This window comes from Sciurus vulgaris (assembly GCF_902686455.1).
Source record: "Sciurus vulgaris genome assembly, chromosome: 9".
Lineage (NCBI taxonomy): Eukaryota > Metazoa > Chordata > Mammalia > Rodentia > Sciuridae > Sciurus > Sciurus vulgaris.
This window is the reverse complement of record NC_136469.1, coordinates 19,768,857-19,793,612: the sequence shown is the minus strand read 5'-3', so window position 1 is coordinate 19,793,612 and position 24,756 is coordinate 19,768,857. Positions and strand designations below refer to the sequence as shown.

The window sequence follows — 24,756 nt, the reverse complement described above, 5'->3', positions numbered from 1 at the left end:
TCCATGCCTTGGCAGGCCAAGCTATTCAGAACAGGATGTCTACCTGCTTCCTGAGGCAGAAGATGGGTGGGCCCTGGCTGCTTTACTGGCCTGTGGAGGGCCAGGGTGCTTAGGCAGACTTGTTGGTGCTTTCCAGCCTGGGGGCGAGTGGGCAGGGTTGCACATTTGCTCTGTGGGTCTGTAAGTGGGAAGAATCTTGAGGCGGTGCTATGCATCAGGAGCCTGGTGTCCAGGGACAATGTGAGCTGGGCTCTTCCGGGTGTAGTGCAGTGGTGTGGATTCTCTGGCAGTTCCCTAAGCTGCGCTTTGCCAGTGAGGGCTACTGGCTTCTCTAGCAGCATGGAGCAGGTGCCCATGGTGCTCGTGAGCACTGCTAGGGCCTCTGCTTACCCATCGCCCTGTCTGAAGCCCCTTCAGTTTGTGGTTGATCTCAACTGTAGAGGCTGGATGGATGCTGTGTGCTTCATTCCCTGGCCATCCTAGGCCTCCATCCTTCTGGGTATCTCTACCACATGGCTACTGCATTCTGGCACTTTCCTTCAAACACTCTATATTTTTCCTTCGTTTTGAGTTTTCTGGTTTTGTTTTGTTATTTAGGTGGAGAGAGACATACTAGGCACCTTTAGTCAGCCACTTTCTCTGAAATCCAAAACTTGTCGAGTATCAGTGTGACTTTCAGAAGCTTCAGACTTTTGGAGCTTGCAAATTTCAGAGTTTCAGATTAGGGATGCTCAACAAATATTCCAAATTCCCAAAATATTCCCAAATGAGAATTTCTGGTCCCAAGCATTTCAGGTATTCAACTTGCATGTGTTCTGGGATCACATATATTTTGAACACTAAAAATATCTTAATTTAAGAGATGCAAAGTATATTAACCCATTAAAATTATTAAGAAGTGCTACATTTTTAAGGAAACATAAAATCTGGTTTTAGCTTTAAATACTATGCTTGCCAGATATGTTTGAAGATATAAATTTATTTTCCTCCTGATGATATGTACTACTTCATAAAATAGTTTGGGAAATGATACTCTAAAGAAATCAGGGTTAACATATACACTCTCATATGTGTCCTCAGTTTTTATCAAAGTTTAGTAGCACTCAAACTATATGATATGTCTGTACTTTGCTGATTTGATATCCATTGTGAATTTTTTATGCTAGGCCTAAGTTAATGTTTTGAAAACTCGAAAATTTGCAGTATAGGAAATGGACAAAGTGGTTGAGCTTAAGCGTAATAAGGCAGCAGAACTCTGTTAACACTGTGGGCCAAATGGAAAACTGTTCTTTCCAGTTCTAACCTTCACAAAGCACCTTGCAGTATCTCTTTTTATTTTTCCTGAAAATTGTGACCCTCTGGTCATATCATGTCCCATTTCTTATGCTTTGTAGTCTTCAAAAACACAAGTTCCCTAAAAAATATTTGTCAAGTATTGTTTAAAATAAAGACTGTGGAGGAGAAAAAATAAACCATGTCTTATTTTAAAAATGAAAATAGATCGCTTCTGAAAACAAGCAAGTAGCTGGCTGTCATTGTGCCTAACACCCTGTAAATGTTGTTTCACTCCTTAGTGGGATAGGTATGGGCTGTGTCCCCATGTTATAGGTGAGCAGGGAGAAGCTCAGAGCTTAAACAACTTGGCTTATGCAGGGTATCACTAGAGCTAGTAGCAGAAGCAAGAATTACCCTTAGGTCTTTGTGACTTCAAAGTATATGGTAGCTAGTCACCACAAATGCCTCTAGTGCCAGCTACTCAGGAGGCTGAGGCAGGAGGATCACTTGAGCCTAGGAGTTGGGGGGCCAACCTGGGCAACATGGAGAGATCCTGCCTCCAAGAATAAACACGTGCTTCTCATCACTAGTCTAAACAGCTGGAGAAATAAAGCACAGCAGAAAGTGTAGGGGGAAATTACTCATAGTCTTGGAAGTCAAAGAAAATCATTTAAAATTTTGCTGTATTTCTTCTGTTCTTTTTGATACAAATTATGTATACTTAAGTGGTATTGAACTGTTAAGGCTGTATGCTATTATTTTCATCTTCTTGTCATTGAAGTTTCTTGAGAAACATTTAAACCTATAGTTCTTTATTAAAATTATCACTGTTTCCTATTGTTTCTTTGGTTTTCATCTTTGTTTTAATTCATTTAACAAAATCATAGTCCTTTTTATTTTTACTGTTTTTCACTTTGATATTTATTTCCTTACTAATTTTTATCATGTGTAATTCATTGGTCTTTCAGATATCTCTTCTAAGTTATGCTTCATTGTCTTAGCAAGACTATTCCCTTAAAGTTTTGGTTCTTGCTAAGAATTACACTATGTTATAAATCCATGAAAAGACTCTCATATTAATTCATTCTTTTTTAGCTATTTTACTAAATAGCTAAAAATTATCAGATTTCCTGGCTATTTAGGTCTGAAATACTCCAGATAATTGAGATTATGAAATCTCTTTGCTAGAGTCATTTAATTAAATGTAAACTTTATTTAACATGGTATATCTGAACTAAAGACAAATTAGATCTAGGTAGCTAAGATCATCAATGATATCCTAGACATCTGCTATTGCTGTGGCCTTTTATGATTCTTTTTCTTTTTGTTTATAAAGAATATGTGTATTTTCCTACCTTTCATAATTTGAAGTTTCCAGTAATAGTTTTAGTCAAATATCTTATTCTTAATTTTAACAGTTTCAATGGGAAAATATTCAAATAAATTGGTTGGCATTGCATAGTTGATTATAATCACTCTATTTTTACTATTTTAATGATGTGCCATGTGTTACAGTAGTAGGAAAGCATCTCTGCTTATTTCTGAAAGGTCGTAGGTATCCTTTATATAGGAGCTCTCTGACATTGTAAAACATTTAAATGCATTGGGAGTGATGCAGTATGTTTTAAAGAGCAATCTGTCATTTTTATTTATCAGCAGTATGGTTCTCTCTCCCCTCGTTTAGATATGAAGTAAATTTTCAAGATGGTATTGATTGTGGAGGTGCATACATTAAACTCCTAGCAGACACTGATGATTTGATTCTGGTATGATATTTTAATATTTAAGAAAATCTTCTGAAAGTTAGTAAGTATTTTTAAGGAGTAATTGGGTACAACTGAAAGTTTCATTTCAAGCTAAAATCAAAAAGGACTCTGAATGTCTTTTCCTAACACAAGTTGACAGAGCTTTTAGAATTTGCCTTCAAGTTTCATATAAAGCTGGGTTACCTGGAAACATCCATTTTGTAATCTGTAGCAATAAGAAATTTTATCACATATGTAAACAGAAGATGATATGGTGCTTATAAATGCTGTTGAAACATCCACTTAGAGTTCTTTACAAAATAAGAATCGTTAAGTTTGTTCAGAGAAATAAGATAACAGACCAAAGTAGGAAAACGAAGCAGGTGGAGAGCCTCCTGGAAAGGTGGGTGAGTCCAGGCGTAGCCAGCCCACTGAGAACGGCCGACTCCAAGGCCTTTTCACTGTGAAGTAGCTTCATACCTCAAGAGGGGTCAGCACGACCGTTTTGAAGGGTGGGATGTTTCTTGGGGCTTCTTTCTGCAGCAGGCTGTGTCACTGTTTTGGCACATGACAAGAGAAGATCTGTGAGCTGTTGGCCAGAATTAACGGCCGAGCATCGGCTATATAATGCTTAGGTTAAAGGTTACTTTTAGGATCAGGCAGAAGAGGCCATCTGTAGTGTATGTTAAGTTCTTGCTTTGGGTGTTGTGAGGGGATACCACTGAAGGTAGACAGCAGAACCACTTAACGCCCAGCTCTTCTGTAAGCACCCTTCTAATTAGCTCAGCAGGTCCTCAAACTAGCCTTGAAGGTGGGTATTGTTACCCGTTCTTCAGAGGCGATGAACGTACAGCCAGCATCTTGACCACCATGCCCTGCCAGCTGGAGAAGCTGACGGTGGTAGACGGGGACCATGGCTTTGTGTCTGTTTTCGAGTCTGAATTTCTCTTCATTCTGTACTCAGAAGGGTCATTTCCTGGTGTCTTCATCAATAATAGTGATGAGTAAATCATTTTAGTCTCAAAGTCCTATTCATGCTTTCTTCCAATGCATAATTCTCAATGAAATACTACTCACAGATTTACATAAAGGAGCTGAAGCTTTTTAAGATGTTACTTGGGCAGTTTCAGCTTATCTCCTACATCTTCGGGAAGGAAGTGGTGCTGTGTTTTAAAAAATATATATTTTGAGGTCAAATCTGTCATCTTTCTATATATTGCATTAAACAGTTCTTTAATAAATCAGTATAATACATTTTGTAAACTCTATTCATTGAATAGGATAGAAAATTTCTTTAAATGCTATGTAATTCTGGACTAATCCCCACACTCATCTCTCTTTGAAGGAAAACTTTTATGATAAAACATCTTATACCATTATGTTTGGACCAGATAAATGCGGAGAAGATTATAAACTTCATTTTATCTTCAGACATAAACATCCTAAAACTGGAGTTCTTGAAGAAAAACATGCTAAACCTCCAGATGTAGACCTTAAAAAGTTCTTTACAGACAAGAAGACTCACCTTTATACCCTTGGTATATCCTTTTAATTCATTGATTAATTCAAAAACATTTGCTGACTATAAATATATTCACGGCAAGTGCTTTGGGAGAAAACACTCACCTACCTTCCAAAAGTTTATCTTTTGGGGAAAGTAAGATATACATATAGGTAGAAAATAAAGTGTCAGATGAGAGAGACAGATGAGGTGCAGTCAGAAGTTCAAAGGCAGTGTTGTCGCCAACCTAGAGACTTGGAGAAAACTCATGATTGTATTTGGACTTGTCTTCAAGTACAGGTAGGATGTAGAGGATAGGAGGAGAAAAGACATTTGGGGCATGGTGACAGTGTACTGTAAGAACAGGAAACTAGAAACAGAAATTACAGAAGGGGAGGTCTTAGTGCCTAGCTGAAGAGTGCAGGCTTCATCTTGTAGGCAGCTGGGGTTCCTGTTAGGTGCTGCTTGTGGTTGAGGTGTGGCACTACCTAACTTTGAAAGGAAAAGCATTAGCGACCACATGTTAACATAGGTAGCCTGGCCTAAGTAAATGGGTTTGAATAGGTGCGTCAGGTGTCGCTATTAGGGGCTGCTTCTCCAGGTCCTAAGGATGCTAGAGAGCTTTGGTTTGCCCAGGATTACTTAAACATCCAGCATTTCAGAATTAACAGGACATTTTGAAATGGCTCTATCAGCTTCATCTCTCAAGTTTCAGCTCCATCCAGTTTTCTTTGCAAAGGCTGCAGTTACAGAAACATTTGTCTGCAATGTCAATGCCCAGTTTCTCCTTAAGAACAGATATGATTAAAAAAAAAAAACAAACTTTTTCTGAAATAATTGGAAAAGTAATAATAGACATTTTGGGGAGCACAAATGAAAAATTATAACTAGAACAGGACATTTTAACTTTGTACAAACCTGACCAAGAGTGAATTAATAGAATACATTAGAGGTTGTAAGAGAGTCATGTTCTTTGAAACCAAAATGTAACTTTCAGCAATTTATCCAAAGAGAATAATCCAGAAGAAAGGTGACTTCCTTATGAAGATACACTACAAATTTGAAGCGACCTAAGTGTTATAATTAGGGGACTTTGTATACAATACAAAGGTGGTAACTACAAACATGTTTAACAATAGGGTTATTACTTATTCAGATTGAATAATGCTTATCTAAAAATCCAAAATCCCAAATGCTTTGAAATCAAAATTTTGAGGGCTGACAGTTTGAAATTTGTAGCATTACAGATTTCCAGATTAGGGATGCTTTCAATAAATGAAGTCTATGCTAATACCCCCAAAACCTGAAAAACAGGGATCACAAGCAATTTGCACAAGAGATCCTCAACCTGTAATGTTAAAATGGGGAAGGAAAGTGAGATCCAAATTGTAGGATGTCATGGTGGTCAACAGGCAAATGGCGTAAACAGATAAGAAAAGACGTGATATGTACCTGGCCTTGTTCTCAGCCTTTCCTCTGGAACCACAGAGGTGAGCAGTGGTCTCTATTTTCACCTTAGTTAATTTGCATGCCCAAGAGAACAAGAGTAACTAGTTCCTGAAATTCAAAAAAATTGTGGTAGTATTACATTTTATAACATTACTTTTTTTATAATGCAGTGTTCTTATTGTAAAGTCATTTAAAATATTCAGTTTTCTAAATAGGAAATTTTGGCCAAAGATTTTGAACAGAGATTTTTTTTTTTCACATGTAACTATTTTCCATATGCTTTCTTTTTCCTAACTATAATTTAAAAAAATCTGTTTCAGTCACAAAATGTATTCAGAAAGTTCTTTTTAAGATTTTTTTTGAAAAGTGCTTTTTTTTTTTGAATTAAGAAGAACCCTGTACTTTTTGCATTTAAGATCTTGCACTTACCTCTACTTCAGATTTGACTTTTCCTTTGTAAGTCACGTAGTTTCATACCCTCAGCTTTAATAGAAGAGGAAACAGTGGGGGAAATAGGGAGAAAATACCGAGGGTGAATATGGTTATTTGGGTTTGCAGACAGCATTATTTGGCTTTGACCTGGATAATCCATCATTGTCATGACCAAAAGCCCTGTAGATGTCTCTCACATCGGAGCTGTTGCTTCCCTAGTCAGTTGCCCACTTCCGTAGCAATCAAGATGATCCTGACACTTGTCAACAGCTACTACTTCTTCTTCTTCTTTTTTTTTTTTTTTTTGTATTTATACTTTTTTCATTAATTTATTTTTTTCATCGTCCACGAATGAGGTACCACTTTTCATTTCTCTGGATGTACACCATGTAGAGTCACACCATTCATGTAATATTACATGTACATAGGCTAATGATGTTTGTCACATTCCACCGTCTTTCCTTCCCCCATCCCTTTCCCTCCTGAAAGCAAATATTAAGAACCTATTTTTATCAACACTCTTTCCCAAGATCTAAATTTTACCCAGAAGAAAGAGTAATCTTTTATTTTGTCATTACAAAGGATAAGGGAATCCTTCATAAAATGTTTGACATGGGGACTTACAGAGTCCTAGAGTTCACCTGGAACAAACCTACTGGTAAGAGTAAGCTCAGACACTTTAAACACTTGGAAGATGTTTTATACTACAACATGTGAGTCACTGAATTCGAAATGCCTATGAGACTTATCTTTAACTCTTTCTGAAATTATATTAACATAGTAATGTTTATTTCTAATTTTAGTGACCATGTTGGGCTTTTGTAGGAGAAATTTTTTTGAGAATATACCTTAAAACCTTCAGGGGTGATGTGTAAGTGGTCTGTAACTTACTCTCCAGTGGTTCACGAAAAAAGTTATTTGTAGTTCACTTGCAACTTTTTAAGTTTGAGATTGTTTCTAAAAACGTATTAAATGCTGAGGAAGATTGGGTTGTATCTGTAGCTTAAAAAGGTGAAGCCGACTGGCATGAGTCTCAAAGAGCTAGCAGCTATGTATATCTTACTTGAGAAGTATTAGAGAATTTTTATTATAAAAAAGTTTAAAACGAAGTTTTATCTTTATTTTAGAAAGTAATAAATCTAATGATTTCAACATATTTTGATTTAATACATTGGTTACTCCTTTGTTTCTGGTTGGGAGAAAGTTTTATCCATGAAGTTTAGATAGTTTTATTGTTTAAAACATTAAATTTTCATGATTAAGTCTGAAATGTTTATGTTGTTCTTCAGTAATGAATCCAGATGACACATTTGAAGTATTAGTTGATCAAATAGTTGTAAACAAAGGAAGCCTCCTAGAAGACGTGGCTCCTCCCATCAATCCTCCCAAAGAAATCGATGATCCCACGGACGTGAAACCCCCGGATTGGGACGAGAGGGTAAAAATCCCTGACCCTAATGCCGTCAAGCCGGAAGACTGGTGAGCACAGAGCTCAGTTGTGAGCCTTATTCCACATAATTAAGTCAGGACATGTAATGTAGACGAAAGTTTACAACCAAGGAAACTTAGTCTTTTCACATCATAACCACTTCTTTTAACCATTTTGTATGAAATATTTTTAAATTGGCTTTCCAGATACTTTTGCACTTTCCTCCCTTTTAATTTTTAAAATTTCATTTTAATTAATACTTGCATGTTATTGCAAATTTCAATGTGTTTGTTTATATGTTCAGTGCTGTGGGAGGAAATTCGTGAGTCAAACACCAACTCACTCATTTCATTCCTTGTTCTTTATCATATGCATGTGAATGTTTCATCTAGTTTGGGTTTTTCAGTTGATAATTACTTGCCCTTAAAATAACCATATCCTCCACATCTATTAGACTATGTAGGACTCACTCATACCAGTATGATTTCAACCATAAATTTTTCACCAGCCCGGTGTGTGTGTGGTCTCCATTCTAAAGGGTTATGCATATTTTCCTTAAAAGAAATGTATTTGGTTCCTGAGTTCCCATAACTTGAGTTCAGATGGCAAGAGATACCTGTATATTTTTCATTCACTGGGTCTTCTTTGTAGTTTCTCCATAAAGATCATGTTCATTTTATTCCTGAGAACCTTAGTTTTTTTTCCTGCTGAAATAGGTAACCCTTAATTATGGTTTTGCTGGATAGATTATCTTTTTTTAATTTAACACACCTTATTTTCTGTGACTGTGTAACAAAATACCCCCAAAACAGTCACTGGATGATACCATCTCACAGGGCTTCTGTTCCAGGGACCCAGAGGGCTTAGCCAAGAGGTGCTGCCTTGGACTGCCCAGAGGCTGTGGTCAAGCCACTGGCCAGAGCTGGATGCAGGGCCCACTTCCAGCAGCTCGAGTGGCTGATGCCAGGAAGTTTCCATTCCTCTCTACTTGGGTCTGCTCATGATGTGGCAGATGGCTTCAAAGGGAGCGATCTGAGATGAGGAGTGAGCAACCACAGAACTGTGGGTCTGTCTAACCTCGTCTTTGAAGGAACATGTTGCCACTTGAGCTCACTCTGCTGGTCACACAGACCAATGCTGGTACATTCGGGAGGAAACCACACAAAGGCTGTTCTTAGTCTACTTAGAGTTTTTCCTCACGATTTGGTATTGAATTTTGGAAAGTCTCTTATGGGCATCTATTGAAATGACTATGTGGGCTCTATTTTTTTTTTTATTTTTTGAATTATAGTAATTGATTTTCTGTTGTCAAACTAACCTTACAATTCACTTGGTATTATCCTTTTAAAAAAAATTTTTTTTTTTGTTGTGGACGGATGGAACACTTTTATTTTTATGCAATGCTGAGGATCAAACCCAGTGCTGAGGATCAAACTCAGCACTTCACACTTACTGGGCTAGCACTCTGTCGTTAAGCTACAGCCCCAGCCTGTTTTTATCCTTATTATAGCTTCTGGATTCTAGTTATATTTTTTTTTCTTGTCAGATTCACTGTAGTATAATTGCCACACACTTAAATTCATTTTAGGTTTACAGTGCTGTGAGTTTTGATGAACACATACAATGATGTAACCACACCACAGTTCTTATCTACAATATGCCCATCATCCCAGAGAGGTCTCTCCTAGCCTTTGGTTGTCAGTTCTTTCCTCCCTCCCTCAACCCCTGCAGCCACAGATAGGATTTCTGTCCCTACATTTTGCCTTTTCCAGAACATAGTTTATGGCTTTTGCATCTGAGAACAGTGCTTTTGAGATTCACTGGTGTTGCTGCACGTCAGTAATTGGTTTGTTTTATTGGTGAGTAGCATTCCTTAGTGGAGATATAATGTGAATTGATTATCTATTTACCTATTGATGGAAATTTGGGTGAATTCCAGGTTTGTGTAATTACAAATAAACTTGATATGAACATTTGTAGCAAGGGCCTTATATGGAAATATTTTTTTCCCTTTTTGAGGTTAAATTCCTAGGGCCAAGTTTGCTGGATTGTACAGGAAGTATGTGTTTAAGTTGATGAGAAACTGCCAAACTTTACCAAAGGATGGTCCCACTTCATGTTCCTACCAGCATTGTGTAAGAGTTCCAGCAGTTCTACCAAGATTATCTGGTTTCATTCCTTTGGTTCTGTTTATTTGTTTTGGTTTTGGCTCTTCTAAAGGATCGGTAGTGATATCTTACTGCATTTTTAATAATTTACATTTCTTTAATAACTTATCACAGTGAGCATCTTTTTTTTTTTTTTTTTTTTGGTACCAGGAATCGGCCCCAGGGGCGCTTAACCACTGACCCACATCCCCAGCCCTTTTAATATTTTATTTAGAGACAGGGTCTTGCTAAGTTGCTGAGTCTGGCTTTGTATTCCCAATCCTTCCTCAGCCTCCAAAGCTTCTGGGATTATAGGTGTTCGCCACAGTGAGCATCTTTTCACTTACCATTCATACCATTTCAATTTTGCCCATTTTTAATTTTTTTTTTTATTACTGAGTTGTGAGAATTCTTTATATCCCGGATACAGGTTTTGTATTGCTATTTAACAAATACCCATAAACTTAGTGGTTTAAGACATTTCTCTCAGTGTCTGTGAAGGAGGCATCTGCTCACAGCTTAGCTGGGCCCTCTGACTCTCAGTCTCTCACAAGGTTGCAGGTAAGGGATCAGCCAAGGCCATGGTTATTTTAAGCTTCTACTGGATTAAATCCATTTCTGGAGTGGATGTAAGTGGTTTTTGGCAAGGTCAGTTCCTCAAGGAACAGAATTGCTGTTGGAATAACGGGCACAATTCTGTGGTGGGTTTTGGTCCGTCTTTTCACATTTCAGAGTTCCCTGCAACGTGGACCTTTCAGTAGGGTACTCTGTTCCACAGATGAAGCATGCGGATGGGGAAATGAGAGAATGTGAAGAAGGCAGAAGTCACAGGCTGTAACTGGGTTAAGGGTATTCTCCAAAAATTTCTGTTTGCCTAGACCTGTGGTTGTAACCTTATTTGGAAATAGGGTCTTTGCAAATATAATCAAGTGAAGAGGAGGTCACACTGATTGGCTAATAGGACATAGGGTGGGAGTCATCAAACCAATAAGGCAAGTCGTTTTTATAAGAGGAGGGAAATTTGGACGAGGACACTAAGGGAGAGTGCCATCAAGGCAGAGTTTGGGGTGGTCTGCCTACAAGCCAGGCATGCTGAGGGCTGCCAGTGACAGAAGCTACCACCTCGGGAGAGCAGGGCCCTTCCACCAACCTTGATTTTAGACTTTCAGTATCCACAGCTGGGAGGCCTAAGGAAGGTCACAACGATTTGCTTTTTTCTCCTAGACAAATAATTTTCACTGAAACTCTGTCCTAAGTTGACTGTTTTATGTAGTGTAAGGTATAAATCAAGATGGTGTCAAGTTGCCGTGGCATCTCCTTTTTTGTTTATATGCTTTATCAGAGCATTATAGTTATGCTTAATAGCTGGGTTGTTTTTGAGGTGGTCATGCGCGCGTGGAATTTGATTTACTCCATTTCAGTCCCTAGTGCCCCCCATTCTCTTCCCTCCCCACACCCCTATTCTCCCTCCTCTACTCTACTGATCTTTCTTTCACTCATTTACTTATTTATTTTTGATTGGTGCTTTATAGACACACATAAATGCAGAATTTACTATGGCACATTCATATATGCACATGGTGCGACTTTGTTAGATTCAGTCTGCATTTCCTGCCCTTTCCCATCCCTCCTCCCTCCCTCTGATGATCTTCTACTCCACTGATCTTCCCCTTATCTTTATGATATCCAGTCCCCGCTGCTGTTCCCTCATCTTGCTCTAGCTTCTGCATATGAGAGACAACATTGACCCTTGACTTTCTGAGTCTGGCTTATTTCACTTAGCATAATGTTCTCCAGTTCCATCCGTTTACAGCACATGACATAATTTCATTCTTCTTTATGGTCGAATGAAACTAATTGCGTATATTTACCATATTTTCTTAATCCTCTCATCCGTTGGATGTAACAATATGTGCTGGTGCCCTCACTTTAATTTCTGATATGGTAATTTGTTTTATCTTTCCTGGGTGTGTGTAGGTAGGGATGTTCCAACTTTACCTTTTTGAAGAACAGACTTCTGTATTAGCCTCCCCCTGCCTTGTTGTCCTTTTTATCCTTCATTATTTTCATCATTCTTACTTTGGCCTTAATTTGCTTCTCTTTTTTTCCCTTACGGGGTAGGGTAATCCTTCTTTTCTAATAGAAGTAGCCATGAATTTTCTGTGAGCTGCTTTAGCTCATTACACAGTGTCGTTTACAATAGCTTCCCATTCAGACTCTTCCCTAATTTCTCTCGAGATATCTTCTGTGATACATGGCTCTTCATTAATGTGTTGCTTTATTAAAAGTGATTTGTGAATTTTTTCGGATAAAATTTTCACTTTGTTTCTTGGTTTAATTCCATTCTTGTCAGAAAACAGTCTGCATGAGGTCAGACTTGAGTTTTTTCACAAAGGTCAGTTTCTTCCGGTTGGTTGATAATGTTGTCCCAGGCTCCTGTGTTCTTACTGCTTCCCAGTCTTGTGAGAAACACACTCATTTGTTCGAGCCCAAAGAATGGACTGAGAGACACAAGGAGCAGGAAAAAGTCAGGCTTTAATGAAAGGCTTGCAAGATCATGTGCCTGATGGCCAGGGACCCACCCTCCAGTATAACTAGGTTTTTACCTCCTAGAATACAAAATTCCCTTCCCTGGTTCCCCATTGGCTGAGTACTATGGAGTGCACAATCTTCCTGAATGTCCCATAGGTTTTACTGTTTCCTATTGGGTTATTTAAAAATATAGACCTTTAGTTGTCCTCACCTCCCTTTGCTCTCTTGTGGCCGGACCATCTGCTTGGACTGAGTGCCTTTGGCACTGTGGTAAGGTCAGCCCTTTCCTTATTACCTCCTGCCCGTGGAAGGGCTGTGAATTTTCACACTCCAGTTTTTACCTGCTTGTAACTGCTCTCCCCACCTGCTGCCTTTCTTCCATCCCAACTCATTTTACATTTAGGGTTCAATGCTGTATTCTGAAAGTGGACCAACCTCTGGGATTTTTCTGTTTCTGGCGGTTTTTGCTCCCGTATATTCAAGATCTCTTCTTACATCCAGTCACGGTATTCCATGACCTCTTGAGGATCCGATTCCTACAGTGCTGTCTGGACGTCTCCGTGGTCTTGACACTCAATCAGCACTCTTGCTTCCTTGTACTCATGTTGCAATGACTTTGTTCCCCACTCCTTACTACAGTCTCTGTGTGCCTTTATCTTCAAGGTGCGTTTCTTACAGGCAGCCTGTGTTTGGCCCTTTCCTTGAATCCTGTTTAATTCCAGGCTTGCCTGATGTGGACCTCTTTAGGCTCATTGTCTTCTACCTGTCCCATATATTCTGTGTGGCACTTTGTAAGAACGTTTTCCTGACTTTGCAGTTGTTTTCTTCTATTGCAGTTTTCCAGTTTTTCTTTCCTGTTGGTTTCCTAGCCTTCCTCTGTGGTTTATGGTTTAGGGGTTGCTTCACCATATGCGTCTTTAACTGCTGTCAGTCTATCTTCAAATAAAAGCACAGCCTTCACCTGGATTTCGACCCTGTTTGAGTCCCCTGTCCTCCCCTGTGCCCTGCATGATGTTTCCATGCACGTCCTCCCACATGCATGGTGAAGGCCACAGTGCCTACTCTTTGCTCAGTGTCTTTGGATCACATGAAGGGAAAGCCTTTTGTTTGCCCCAAAATTCACCTTCTCTGGGACTCTTCTTCCTTCTGTGCCAGTGCAGACTTCCATCTGTGGTCATCTCCCTGCTGCCTGAGAAGCTTCCCTAAGGTGTGGCCGAGCCCGTCGACTGTCATTGGATTCTCCTGGCCTTCATCTAGACGGTTCCTTTGCCTTCATTTTTGAAGGGCATTTTCCTATCAACTCCAGGTTGGCAGCTGTTTCTCAGCAGGCATCTCTGATCTTGGGGTTTGCACTGTTTTTGCAGAGAAGTCAGCCGTTGCTCTCATCTCTGTTCTCCTTGATCTGATAATGTCATTTGTTTTCAGTTTGGTTTTAAAACGTTTTCATTATTACCAGTTTTCAACAATTGATTTTGTGGTGCCCCAGTGTGGCTTTCTGTATGCTTCTCTGCTTTGGGTTCTTTTGACCTTTCTGGAATGTGTGTGTGGGGGGGGTCAGAGTTTGTATCAAATTTGGGTGATGTTTTCAGCCATTTTTTCTTCCAACATTCCCAAGTTCCACTCTCTTCCATTCTTACCATATCCTCTTGTTGCATGCTTCTATCTGTGGTCCTGTGTCCTCTCTGTTACACAACTTTAGATTGTCTCAGATCACTGAGGAGATGTGTTCATTGTTTTTAAACTAGTTTTCCTCTTTGTGGTTCATGTTAGAAAACATCCCTTTCTATTTCATTACATTCTATTTGTTTTGTAAACATCAGGGTTGCTACCTATTCAGAAGGTAGTGTGGTGTTCCTGGAAAATCAAAAATGCTACATTGTTAACTCTCTCCTAGATAAGAAAGTCACTTATTACTAGTGACAATGCCATTGCTTTCAGGCAAAAGTTGTTATGGGGAAGTACCTCATACAAGGTAGGTAGCTCAGAAATCAGTGGGAAGCTCTTGTCAGTACCTGACCATGCCTTCTTACCATCAGGAGTCTCCTCCTTCCGTGTGGGCTCATGTGACTTCATGTGTGTTTACCCAAAAAGGGTAAATTTGTCCTAAAATTTGAGAAATCATAGATAACTGTCATATTCTGACTGGCAAAATGTGTTGGGCTTACTTAATAAGAAATTAAAACAACATCATCCTCGAATTTTAACCTCTGGTTACCCTGAGCATTCAGAGACTCAAGATGACATTGATGTCAGGCAAGGTCAGGTCTGTACATTTATAGTTATTTATTGTACTTAATTTTTTTACTCAATTTTATTTGGAAAGTCATGAAGGAACAGCTTATTTTAAAATTCTGTAAAGATGAAATTATACTAGAAGTTCTTCTGTTCAGTACTTAGTGTAATTATGTTTATATATTTTAGAATTGACTCCCTAAGTTTGTGTTATTTTAAAAATAAAAATATTAGAATTAAATATGAAGAGTTTTAAAGAAAAATAATAGTGGATAGGAAATATCTTTCCAAATATGACATGGTATCCAAGAACCATAACAGAAATATTAATAAATTCAACTGTTTGAAAGCAGATGATTTGTGTGTAGTAAAGAAAAAAGAACAAACTTTATAAAAGACACGTAAGAAACAGGAAAATGTTTTTTGAATTCATACAACTGGCAAGTGACTAATTTCTTTATTCAACGGTAATGAGCTGTTTAAACAAAATATAAATGATTTTTTTAAAACTACTTTATGTTGTTAAATGTACACTAAAACTACAGTGCAGTGCCATTTCAAACTATCAAGTAGGCAAAAAATCAATGTTTGGTAGCACTATTGGCAAGGTCAGAAGAAAATAGGTACTCTTGTACACCACTGACAGGATTGGTAACAAAGTGCAAAGAGCAATCTGGAAGTCACCAAAATTTAGAATGCACTTACTTTTACAGGTGAGAAATGGCACGTGTTCTATTATAGCATTGTTTGTAGTATAAAATTTTGGAAACACTAAATGTCTCTAAAAAGGAAATACCTAAATAAATTATGGTATCCACAAAGTAGAAAATTATGCAACTGCTAAGACTGCAGCTGATATATATATAATATATATATTATATAAATAATATAGAACAATGTTGACACAGAATAGGCATACAATACATACTTATTGTTGAGCGAGTGTCTAAGGGACAATGCCAGGGTCTAACATACTGTGTAAAGCACGCTGTCCTTTGAATGTACACACGGGTGCGCGGTGCAGGTTGGGAAATATATCACAAAGAACCGGCGAGTTAGCAGAAGACTTCGGTGAGAGCGAGGTGGTGGGGCGAGAAGAGCGCCCAGCCACAAGGGCAGGAAACTCTGTGATGGTGCCTTCTGAGCGTGGCAACATGCACTTTAGAACTCTTTGGATAAATATTAATTAACATAAAATAGTGTATTTACAGGGATGAAAGTGAACCTGCCCAGATAGCAGACGTCAATGTGGCCAAGCCTGACGGCTGGCTTGAGGGTGAGCCCAAGTTCATCCCAGATCCTCATGCTGTGAAGCCTGACGACTGGTAAGCACTCTTCAGCTTCCACCCCCCATGTCCAGGGGCTCATACTTGCTGTGCTGCCTCAAGCTGACAAGGCTGCTGGGAGAGAATTAAGGTCGCTCTCTGTTCTGTTCTGGTATCTTAAGGAATGAAGACATGGATGGAGAATGGGAGGCACCTCATATATCTAACCCCGCTTGCCGGATTGGGTGTGGCGAGTGGAAACCCCCCATGATAGACAACCCAAAATACAAAGGAGTTTGGAGACCACCCATGATTGATAACCCTGCCTACCAGGTAAGGACTCCTCTTTCCCGTTCCTAGGTAAAGTGTAAAATGTTTCGTTGTTTTATATATCTAATTGTCAGTAATATTATGTTAATTTTTAGAAGTTTGTTTTGTAATTTATGAAAAAAATAGACCTCAGCTAATTTATACTCAAAAGGAAAGCATTCTTTGTGTAATTTTCTAGGGGAATAAAAACTTCAGATAGATCACTTTATACTATATTCTTCCCTAGTAATCAATTGATGCTCCCTTTGGAGCATAAAGTTCTGCTTTAGAAATAAAGCATAAAGTTCTGTTTTAGAAATAAATATAAGAAATTCTGATGAAGAGGACTCATGTACATTTTAACAAATAGTGCCTGTGCTTAATTAATGTGCTCCTTAATTTTTTTGGATTATTAAAATTCAGAATTTTTTAATCTTTTGAGTGTTCCTAACTTTTTATTTTAAAAGTTCCTGTTATTCATTTAACCTTATAATTTTATCTTTATAATTATTCATTGATATTTTCTAACATTATGTGTGTGTGTGTGTGTGTGTGTGTGTGTGTGTATTTGCAGTTATATGTATGCAGTTACATATCCTCATTACTCCTTGGGTGGTTTTTGTTTAATGCCCGTCTCCTCATTAGACTTCAGATGCTGTAACACAGGAACCAAGTCTGCCTTGATCACCATTGTATCCCTAGCATTTGGCACAGTGACAGTGCCTGGCACAGAGTGGATATGTGTGATGGTGGAATGAGTCAGCAAGTGATCACAGTGTTGAATTTATTTGACTTGATTGACAGTTTAGTCATGTAAGACCATTTGAGATGGGGCTTTTATTTTGAATAATCATCTGAGGTTCAACAGTGATCAGTTACTGATGCCTGCCTTAGGTATAGTCGAGAGAAGTGCTTCATTTTTGGTATACAGTGATCTTCCAGATTTTAACAAGTTTAATGACATCTTGCCTTGAGTAACTTTATTAAATACAGAATGTTTGTGTAAACTAACCCCACATGTGAAATTTAATTACTTAAGTTTCTGTGTGTGCTGGATTTTTGTTTTTTTGTTTTTGTTTTTGTTTTTTTCTTCAGGGTTTAAAGTCAGTATTTCTCATAGGAAATATCATGAACAGAATAAGAAGAAACTGAATTTTATTTCCAATAAGTTACTAATGAATTTATGTCATTTTCAGTTTTTTTCCTACTTTCTGATAATTTCATTCAATAGCAACTGCTTCTTGAGCAGCATTTGTAATGAAATTATCTTTTTGAAAATGTCTTCAATTATTGTTTCTTTCAGGGAATCTGGAGTCCTCGAAAAATTCCTAATCCAGATTATTTTGAAGATGCACATCCATTTCTTCTGACTTCTTTCCGTGCTCTTGGTTTAGAGCTTTGGTCTATGACTTCTGACATCTACTTTGATAATTTTATCATCTGTTCAGAAAAGGAAACAGCAGATCGTTGGGCCGCAGATGGCTGGGGATTGAAAATAATGGTAGAAAATGCTAATGAGGTAGGTACGGCAGTAACCATAGTGGTTAGAGATGCAGCTAGGACTTGATCCTGGTTATAGGTTGTATGTGTGGTCCTTTCAGTGGTAAATAAATGTGCAATAATCGCTGTATGCCAATAGAATGTATTAAATAAGTTTATGTGGGTAAAATATTTAGCATTGCCATATTATGATACAAGTTCATTATAAACTATGTAAGCCACTCTGTATGCACCTGTTCTCATGTTCTCATTTTAATTGATGTTATGATAGTCTTAATGGGATTTAATACCTATTTTTTATTTGTAGAAATAAGATTTCTTAGTATCTTTATCACCTTGCCAATTCAACTAATCTATATTCATTTTAATTACTTTTCACTTAGAGAAACACAAAGAATTTTAAATTTAACATTATAAAATTGTGTTCCAGGATTTGTTTGTTTTCTCCAAATCTTTCAACTGTTTAGAAAAGGCTAAGCTAAATGTTTCAACAATTTTGGAGAATTTTAAAATCAGTTAGCTGTAAAGAAAAATGCATACCTTGTGTTTGGTTTCTTTGGACACTTGCAATAACTGTCTAAAGAATAGGTAAAAAGGGACTCTCGTTTTGAAACTTTTAACAACATTTGATGACCTCAGATCCTACTTTAATAAGAGAAACAGTTTCCTTATTGAGGTCATGTGTGAAGTTTGTTTATATGAAAAAGCAATAATTCTAAGGTATGATTTTATTGATAGGTTCCCAAAGTGTAGAATGAATTATCAGAGAGTTGTATACTGCTGAATGTAGCAGATAACAGGGTCCTGAAAAATAGTTCTATCCTGAGTATTTCTACAAAAAGAAAGAAAATTGTCATTATTCTTGCTGGCAGGTTAGAAGTTTCCATATATGTAGTAATATACTTCCCACTTCAAAGTCTCATTCATGCTAATGATTAAATTCAACTTGACAAAGAATAGTCTAAAGATGGAAAAATGAAGCTTTTTTTTTTTTCTTACAAGATCATCACTCCTAAATACAAAATACCTAGGTAAATATATCTTTTATAGATTGCTTCCCAGTAGAGGTTTGTAAAATTTGAGTAACATTTTCATGCTTATCTCTCATGTAGCCTGGTGTATTTAAACAGCTAATAACAGCTGCCGAGGCGCGTCCCTGGCTTTGGATCATTTATCTTGCAACTTTGGGGCTGCCAATAGTATTAATTGCTTCATTTTGTTGGCCAAGAAAAGTAAAGGTAAGAAAAACAATTTCCTTTGTGATTCTTAAAAGTAATAAGCTAAACTTCCTGTGTTTACTGATTGCTTACTAAATAGTGCTTTGCTTTTGGCAAAAATTACTTGTGTTAAAACTATCGCAGAAAAAATATGTAGACGCAGAGTATAAAAAAACCGACATATGTAAACCACAAACGAAGGGCGCGCTGGAGCAAGACATGAAGGAAGAAAAAGGGAAAGTAGCCCTGGAGAAACCAGCAGAGGAGGAAGAGGAGAAAAAGCAAAGTGACAGTGAAGTTCCTGAAAAAGGTAGGACAACTCCGTGGCCTGTGGGAGGGACCCTGGACCAAGCTCTTGAAAAGAGCCTATCACCTGGAAATAGCAAGTGGCAGTGCCGCCTGTTATCACTGGCACACCTGAGTCCCCGGGTGCAGGCTGGCAGCGTGTGGTACATGGGGGAGGCAGAAGGGACCACCATCAATTTCCCTTCCCCAAGCCTCACTTTTGGTGGGGTAGGAGTTTTTACTTTATATAGCTCCTATATATATGTGTATGCTTTATATATATATATATATATGTAATATATATATATGTAATATATATATATAAAATATGTAATGATGGATGACATGACAAAAAAATAAACTACAAAAGTTGGAAGGTTGGTTAAATGGAATACATAGGGAGAGTCAGTCCAACACAAACAGGACCATGTCCACAAGGCACACGCTGAGCAAACAGCATGCTGAAGGGTAAAGAGGTCACCACACACAACACAGGAAGTGTTAGTAAGGTGTGGACACAGAAACCATCCTTCTCGAAAGTTCTCAGAGCACGTTTCATACAGTTTCACGTAGAATTCTATAAACGTGTCCCTTGCCTCCATTAGTCTTCATATTGTGGTAAAACAATGAGTACTTGCAATTACTTTTTTTTATTTTGGAAAGAAGAAATTACTTCTATATTTTTGAATTTAAATAAGTCCCCCTTACTGTATTTTAATACTTTTCAGCAACATAATTCTTATTTACCAAGTCTTTGCTTTTAATAAAATCTTTATTCTAGAAGATGAAGGTGAACCCGAGGAAAAGAGTGAAGAAGAAATTGAAATTATAGAAGGGCAAGAAGAGGGTAATAAATCAAATAAGTCTGGATCAGAAGATGAGGTAAGCATCTCTTTAACAGAAGATAAACAAGTTTCCATGTGTGATTGTTATCCACTAAAAATTATTTCAATAAAAGCAGCCATCTAGTTTGTGAAGGAATTTTTGCTGTATTTTCCCCCGGCTTTCTTAAGAGCCTCAGTTTGCTTTTAGAGCATATTGACAAAGAAGGCAAGAAAATACCATAATGATTCTTGACAACAATAAAACAATAAACCTGATTTACAAAATATGTAGAATTAAAATATATATTAATTTTAATAATCTGATGATTTGAATACTTGGATTATAATCATTATTACAAGAGAATTTTCTTCATAGCTTTTGCAAAAACATTCTTATTGTCTCAGTACCGTCGCATTATGAAATATTTCATTCATTGGGTATTCGCTGGGTAGTTGAGTACTCTCTGCCTGATTCCATGTTTTTCTCAAATCTTCAGTGAACTAGTTTTTTGTTGTTGTTGTTGCTATGTTTTCTGATATAAAATGGAACTTTCCACAATGCTTTTTCTTTAGTCAGTTTTTATAGAATCAAAAATCACCCAGGACCACAGCTTGCTTTTCCACCCAGCGTAAACCAAAAGCTGTCCAGAGCTGCTGGGAGCCGCAGTCTCCAGCCGCCCGCCCCCCACGCTGTCAGGGCTCTGGCCTGTTGCAGGCAGTAGATTTAAAGAAGTCTCCCAAATACGTTAGTTGTTTGCTTTTTAAAACTTTGTCTCTCTTAAGGTGGAAATATCCATATTTAGGGGAATTAGGTAAAATTAATTTCTTCCAGAGCAGAATTCTAAACAGGCACTTATTCAGCTATGATATTCTTAATTAGGACACTTGAAGTCATTTACTCAGATGTTTTCTAGTTGCATTTGCTTCACAAAACATTTTTGTATGACTTAAAGAATATCTTAATTCCATTTTCCAGCCTTTTGGTCTTCATATGCAGATTTGTCAGTAAGTCAATTTTGTGTGATATAACCTTAAGGAATAATTATGACTATGTAATACCAGATAATATTTTGTTCCAAAAATTTGACTTATGTACAGAAACACACCCTGAAGGATACAAATTAAAGGAATGAAAAAAACTCAACCCATTATATTTCATAATTTCTTTTCCTCTTTTCATATTTTTCTGGTGATACTATGTGCCGAAAGTTCTGAAAACCAGCTCAACAGTTCATTACTTTAGATACATTCTGATGAATAGTGTTTATTGTCCCACAAAATTATCATATAACTATTAATTAACTATGACATTGAGACCAAGTTCTGAGTCATAAATAAAATGATGAATGCAGTGTTAGTGGTTGTCAAATGCTTATTTGAAGAGCAGTGTTATTCTAAAAATGTAACTATGCCAAGAGATGAACAAATGAAAACACATCCATTCCTGTACAACTTTTTGGTCAACTGCATGAAGGAGCATGTATAAGATGGTTTTTGACTGTTAGAACATGTATTTTGCAGAATATGAAGTATGTCATTTACCCTTATGTACAGTTACATGTTACACTAAAATATTTCCATAATTCTCTTTTCTAGATGAAAGAAGCAGATGAGGGCACAGGATCTGGAGACGGGCCCATAAAGTCAATACGCAAAAGAAGAGTGCGGAAGGACTGAACTATATTCAAGTATTTTTAATACCTGAGAGAGATTTGGCATTTTAAAATTAGTGTGCCAGAACTGACGTTGAACCAATCTTCACATCCTGTTTCTAAATACCTAGCAATGTGATTCTCTCAGGTATTTATTTCAGTCTTTTCAGGGGGAAAAAGTCATCTTTGAAGTTACCTGGTCTTTGAATTTAGCATAAAAGTGGCATGTTACATATCAGATTTAAGGGATTAATAACATTAGATGTTACAGTTTTAATAGTTTGAAGATAGTTTTGGTTCATACAGAGCAAAATTATATGTAACAACTTCACTGCTATGGGAGAAATCAGTTAATTGTAATTTCCACTAAAATGGCTGTACAAGAAGATAACTGGTAGTTTTATAATAAAAATAAGAGTGTGTTCTGTTGTACAGAGCTAAAGGCAATAAAGTTTCTGTTTGGTTGTTTGATTCCATCAGCAATCGAAAGTGCTGTATGTGACCCACATTTACCTAGTTTAAACTTCTGGTCAGTTGTTCACTTAATTAGATTCCTTTAGGGAGATGCTTTGTTGACAAACATGTCAACAAAACAAATGTCTGTGTGTCACTCAAAGAATCACTGGATAATACTGCAGCATATTTTACACTTAAATACAAAGATAATAGGTTTATCAAAATGATATGGTGTACAGATTTTTTTCAAACTCTTATAGTTGTTATATGCCAGAGTATCTTACCCTGTTCACAAAATTGCTTGTGCCCATATTGCTCTTGAAAATAAAATCTAAATACTTTTCTTCTTTATACTCTCTTTCATATATAGATTATTATTGGGAGGCTTTGAATTATTCTTTTATTATGAGATCCTGATGACTAACATCAATTTATCATGTTTTGCGTTTTTATCCTGCTTCTCCATTGACAAATTCAGATCTATTTTAAGACTGTCATCTAGCTGCAGAGCTGCCTCTGTGGTGGATGTGAGCAACTATCACTGTTACGCTTCTTGTCAGAACACTTACCAAATGTCCCTCAACTACCTTATAGTGGAACTGTGTAGTTTCATTTAAAATATCACAGTGAACAACTGTTTAAGTAACAGGTATGGACCCAGTAGAACGTGATCTATAGGTGTGAGACGGCAGAACTACTTGACTACTAAGTATCTAGCAAACTTTGTATTAGTTGGGTGAGATTTTAGATTTCTTCCTGGACAGGTACACCCCATTTTTGGATAAGCCCCACCCATGTTCCTATACAACTCCCTCCCACAGGTACATTTAGAACTTTTAAGTATAGGGAAAGTAAGTCCCTCTAGCTCCCCTTTTACTAAAGGAAGCTGAGCACAAGCCAGTAAGACTGCTCACTCCTTATGTCAGCGAATGAAAGGCAAGTGCTGTCCTTCCCTGCTGTGTCCCAACTTCTCAAATTGGTGGTGGAACAATTAGGCATAATTTATATTTATTTTCTACTAGCTAAACTTAGCACGTCTTGCAAGGACTCTCTTTTGCTTTGAAACTAGACATATTGAATAATTCTAGAGATTTCTCAACTATTTCAGGCAATAAATTCTGGAAACTTTGATAAGTATCTTTTATGTGAACATTTCTTCTAAAGACTGGCTAAAACTGTTTGGACTCTCTTGGTTGCAGATTCATTTTAATTTGAACATTTGATTAAACCCCATGAGTTTGCAGTGGTGAAATTTGAGCGACCAACTTGCAAAGTCAGTGCTAATTTCTGTGTCTGCTCCCCTCTGTAGGTGTACTGTGGCTGATAGGTTTAACCCAAACTAACACTTAGAATTAACGTGTGTGAGATCTATGCAGTAGACAAAGCAGTCTAATAACCGAATGGCTTTCTGTTTATTACTCTCATCTGACTTTGAATAATTTAAATGCTGTCCTTTTCTCTATTAAGAGAATAAGTGCTTTTTTCTTAGTGTTGTCCCCTTTGAGACTTTTTAGCTTTACCAGGTTAAAGAAACTTTGCTTTTCCTGAAAATGTTTTTCATCTAGCTTTGTATCCAGTAATTTCTTAAGTAGGGAGACATACATAATGTGGGTCAAATATGGGTCTTTTTGAAGTGTCAGTCCCCATTTGGAGGAGAGACAGGATGGAACAGTTTATATGTTAAAATGAATTAGTAGCAATTGATTTAATGTACCATAAACATTTGGAATTCTAGTCCAAAAAATGTTTATTCAGTGCAAGCTATTCAGAATGGTCAAATCATAAATGTTATACTCTAGGTGTCTCCGAACAGTTTGTTGTTGTTATTGTTGTTCTCTCTTCAGTTTTGGTTATGTTGTAACTTCAAAAGGATTTACAGATGAAATATCAGGTGGCTAAAATAACCACTTAAATCCTTAACAGAAATGATCAAAACATAGAGGCATTTCTTCATAAATTGTAGTAATTTCTTCCCAGAATCCATAGTTCCCATGCATTTCCATAGTATGACTGCTATTGAGCAGTTTTGTGAATAAAAGTAACCCTACTCTGACAAGTCAAATGGGACCCATTGATGGAAGAGAAGATACACTTGGAAACATTTGGAGTTTGTCTTGGGAGATCCAAATGCACAGAAGAGTGAAAGCTAAGGGCAGTTTTAGAGAAGATGGGCAATGGCACAATAGGAACATGATCTTCCAACATCTAACATAGTGTCTTATCACATTTTGTGTTTGATGAATGAATAAAATATACATACTCTGTAAGATTGGGAGTTTTAAGTTTTAGTAACAGACACTTGATACATCATTTAATAAATAAGGTATAAAATTTAAAGCAAGAAAATACATTTACAACTGATTATAATGTATTACTTTAGATCCTGTCATCATTATCAAAACTCCCCTCCATTATAAAGTAAATTATGTCCTGGGCCAACAAGTCCTTGTTATATAGACCCTTTTAAACACCATTGATCTATAGTGAAATAAACTGTAGCTGGTTT

General features: G+C 37.2%; 1 protein-coding gene across 1 annotated transcript in view; it reads left to right on the top strand.

Moving 5' to 3' along the window:
- The window catches only part of CLGN (calmegin), a 46,112-nt gene extending 22,405 nt beyond the window's left edge, over positions 1-23,707 (top strand). The window contains exons 6-15 of the mRNA XM_079154824.1: positions 2,960-3,041; positions 4,366-4,558; positions 7,692-7,881; positions 15,954-16,067; positions 16,190-16,340; positions 17,620-17,835; positions 18,929-19,054; positions 19,178-19,343; positions 20,100-20,200; positions 21,739-23,707. Coding sequence (XP_079010950.1) covers positions 2,960-3,041; positions 4,366-4,558; positions 7,692-7,881; positions 15,954-16,067; positions 16,190-16,340; positions 17,620-17,835; positions 18,929-19,054; positions 19,178-19,343; positions 20,100-20,200; positions 21,739-21,819 — 1,420 coding nt within the window. The 3' untranslated portion in view covers positions 21,820-23,707. The remainder of the gene's footprint in view (positions 1-2,959; positions 3,042-4,365; positions 4,559-7,691; positions 7,882-15,953; positions 16,068-16,189; positions 16,341-17,619; positions 17,836-18,928; positions 19,055-19,177; positions 19,344-20,099; positions 20,201-21,738) is intronic.
- Positions 23,708-24,756: the final 1,049 nt, after the last annotated feature.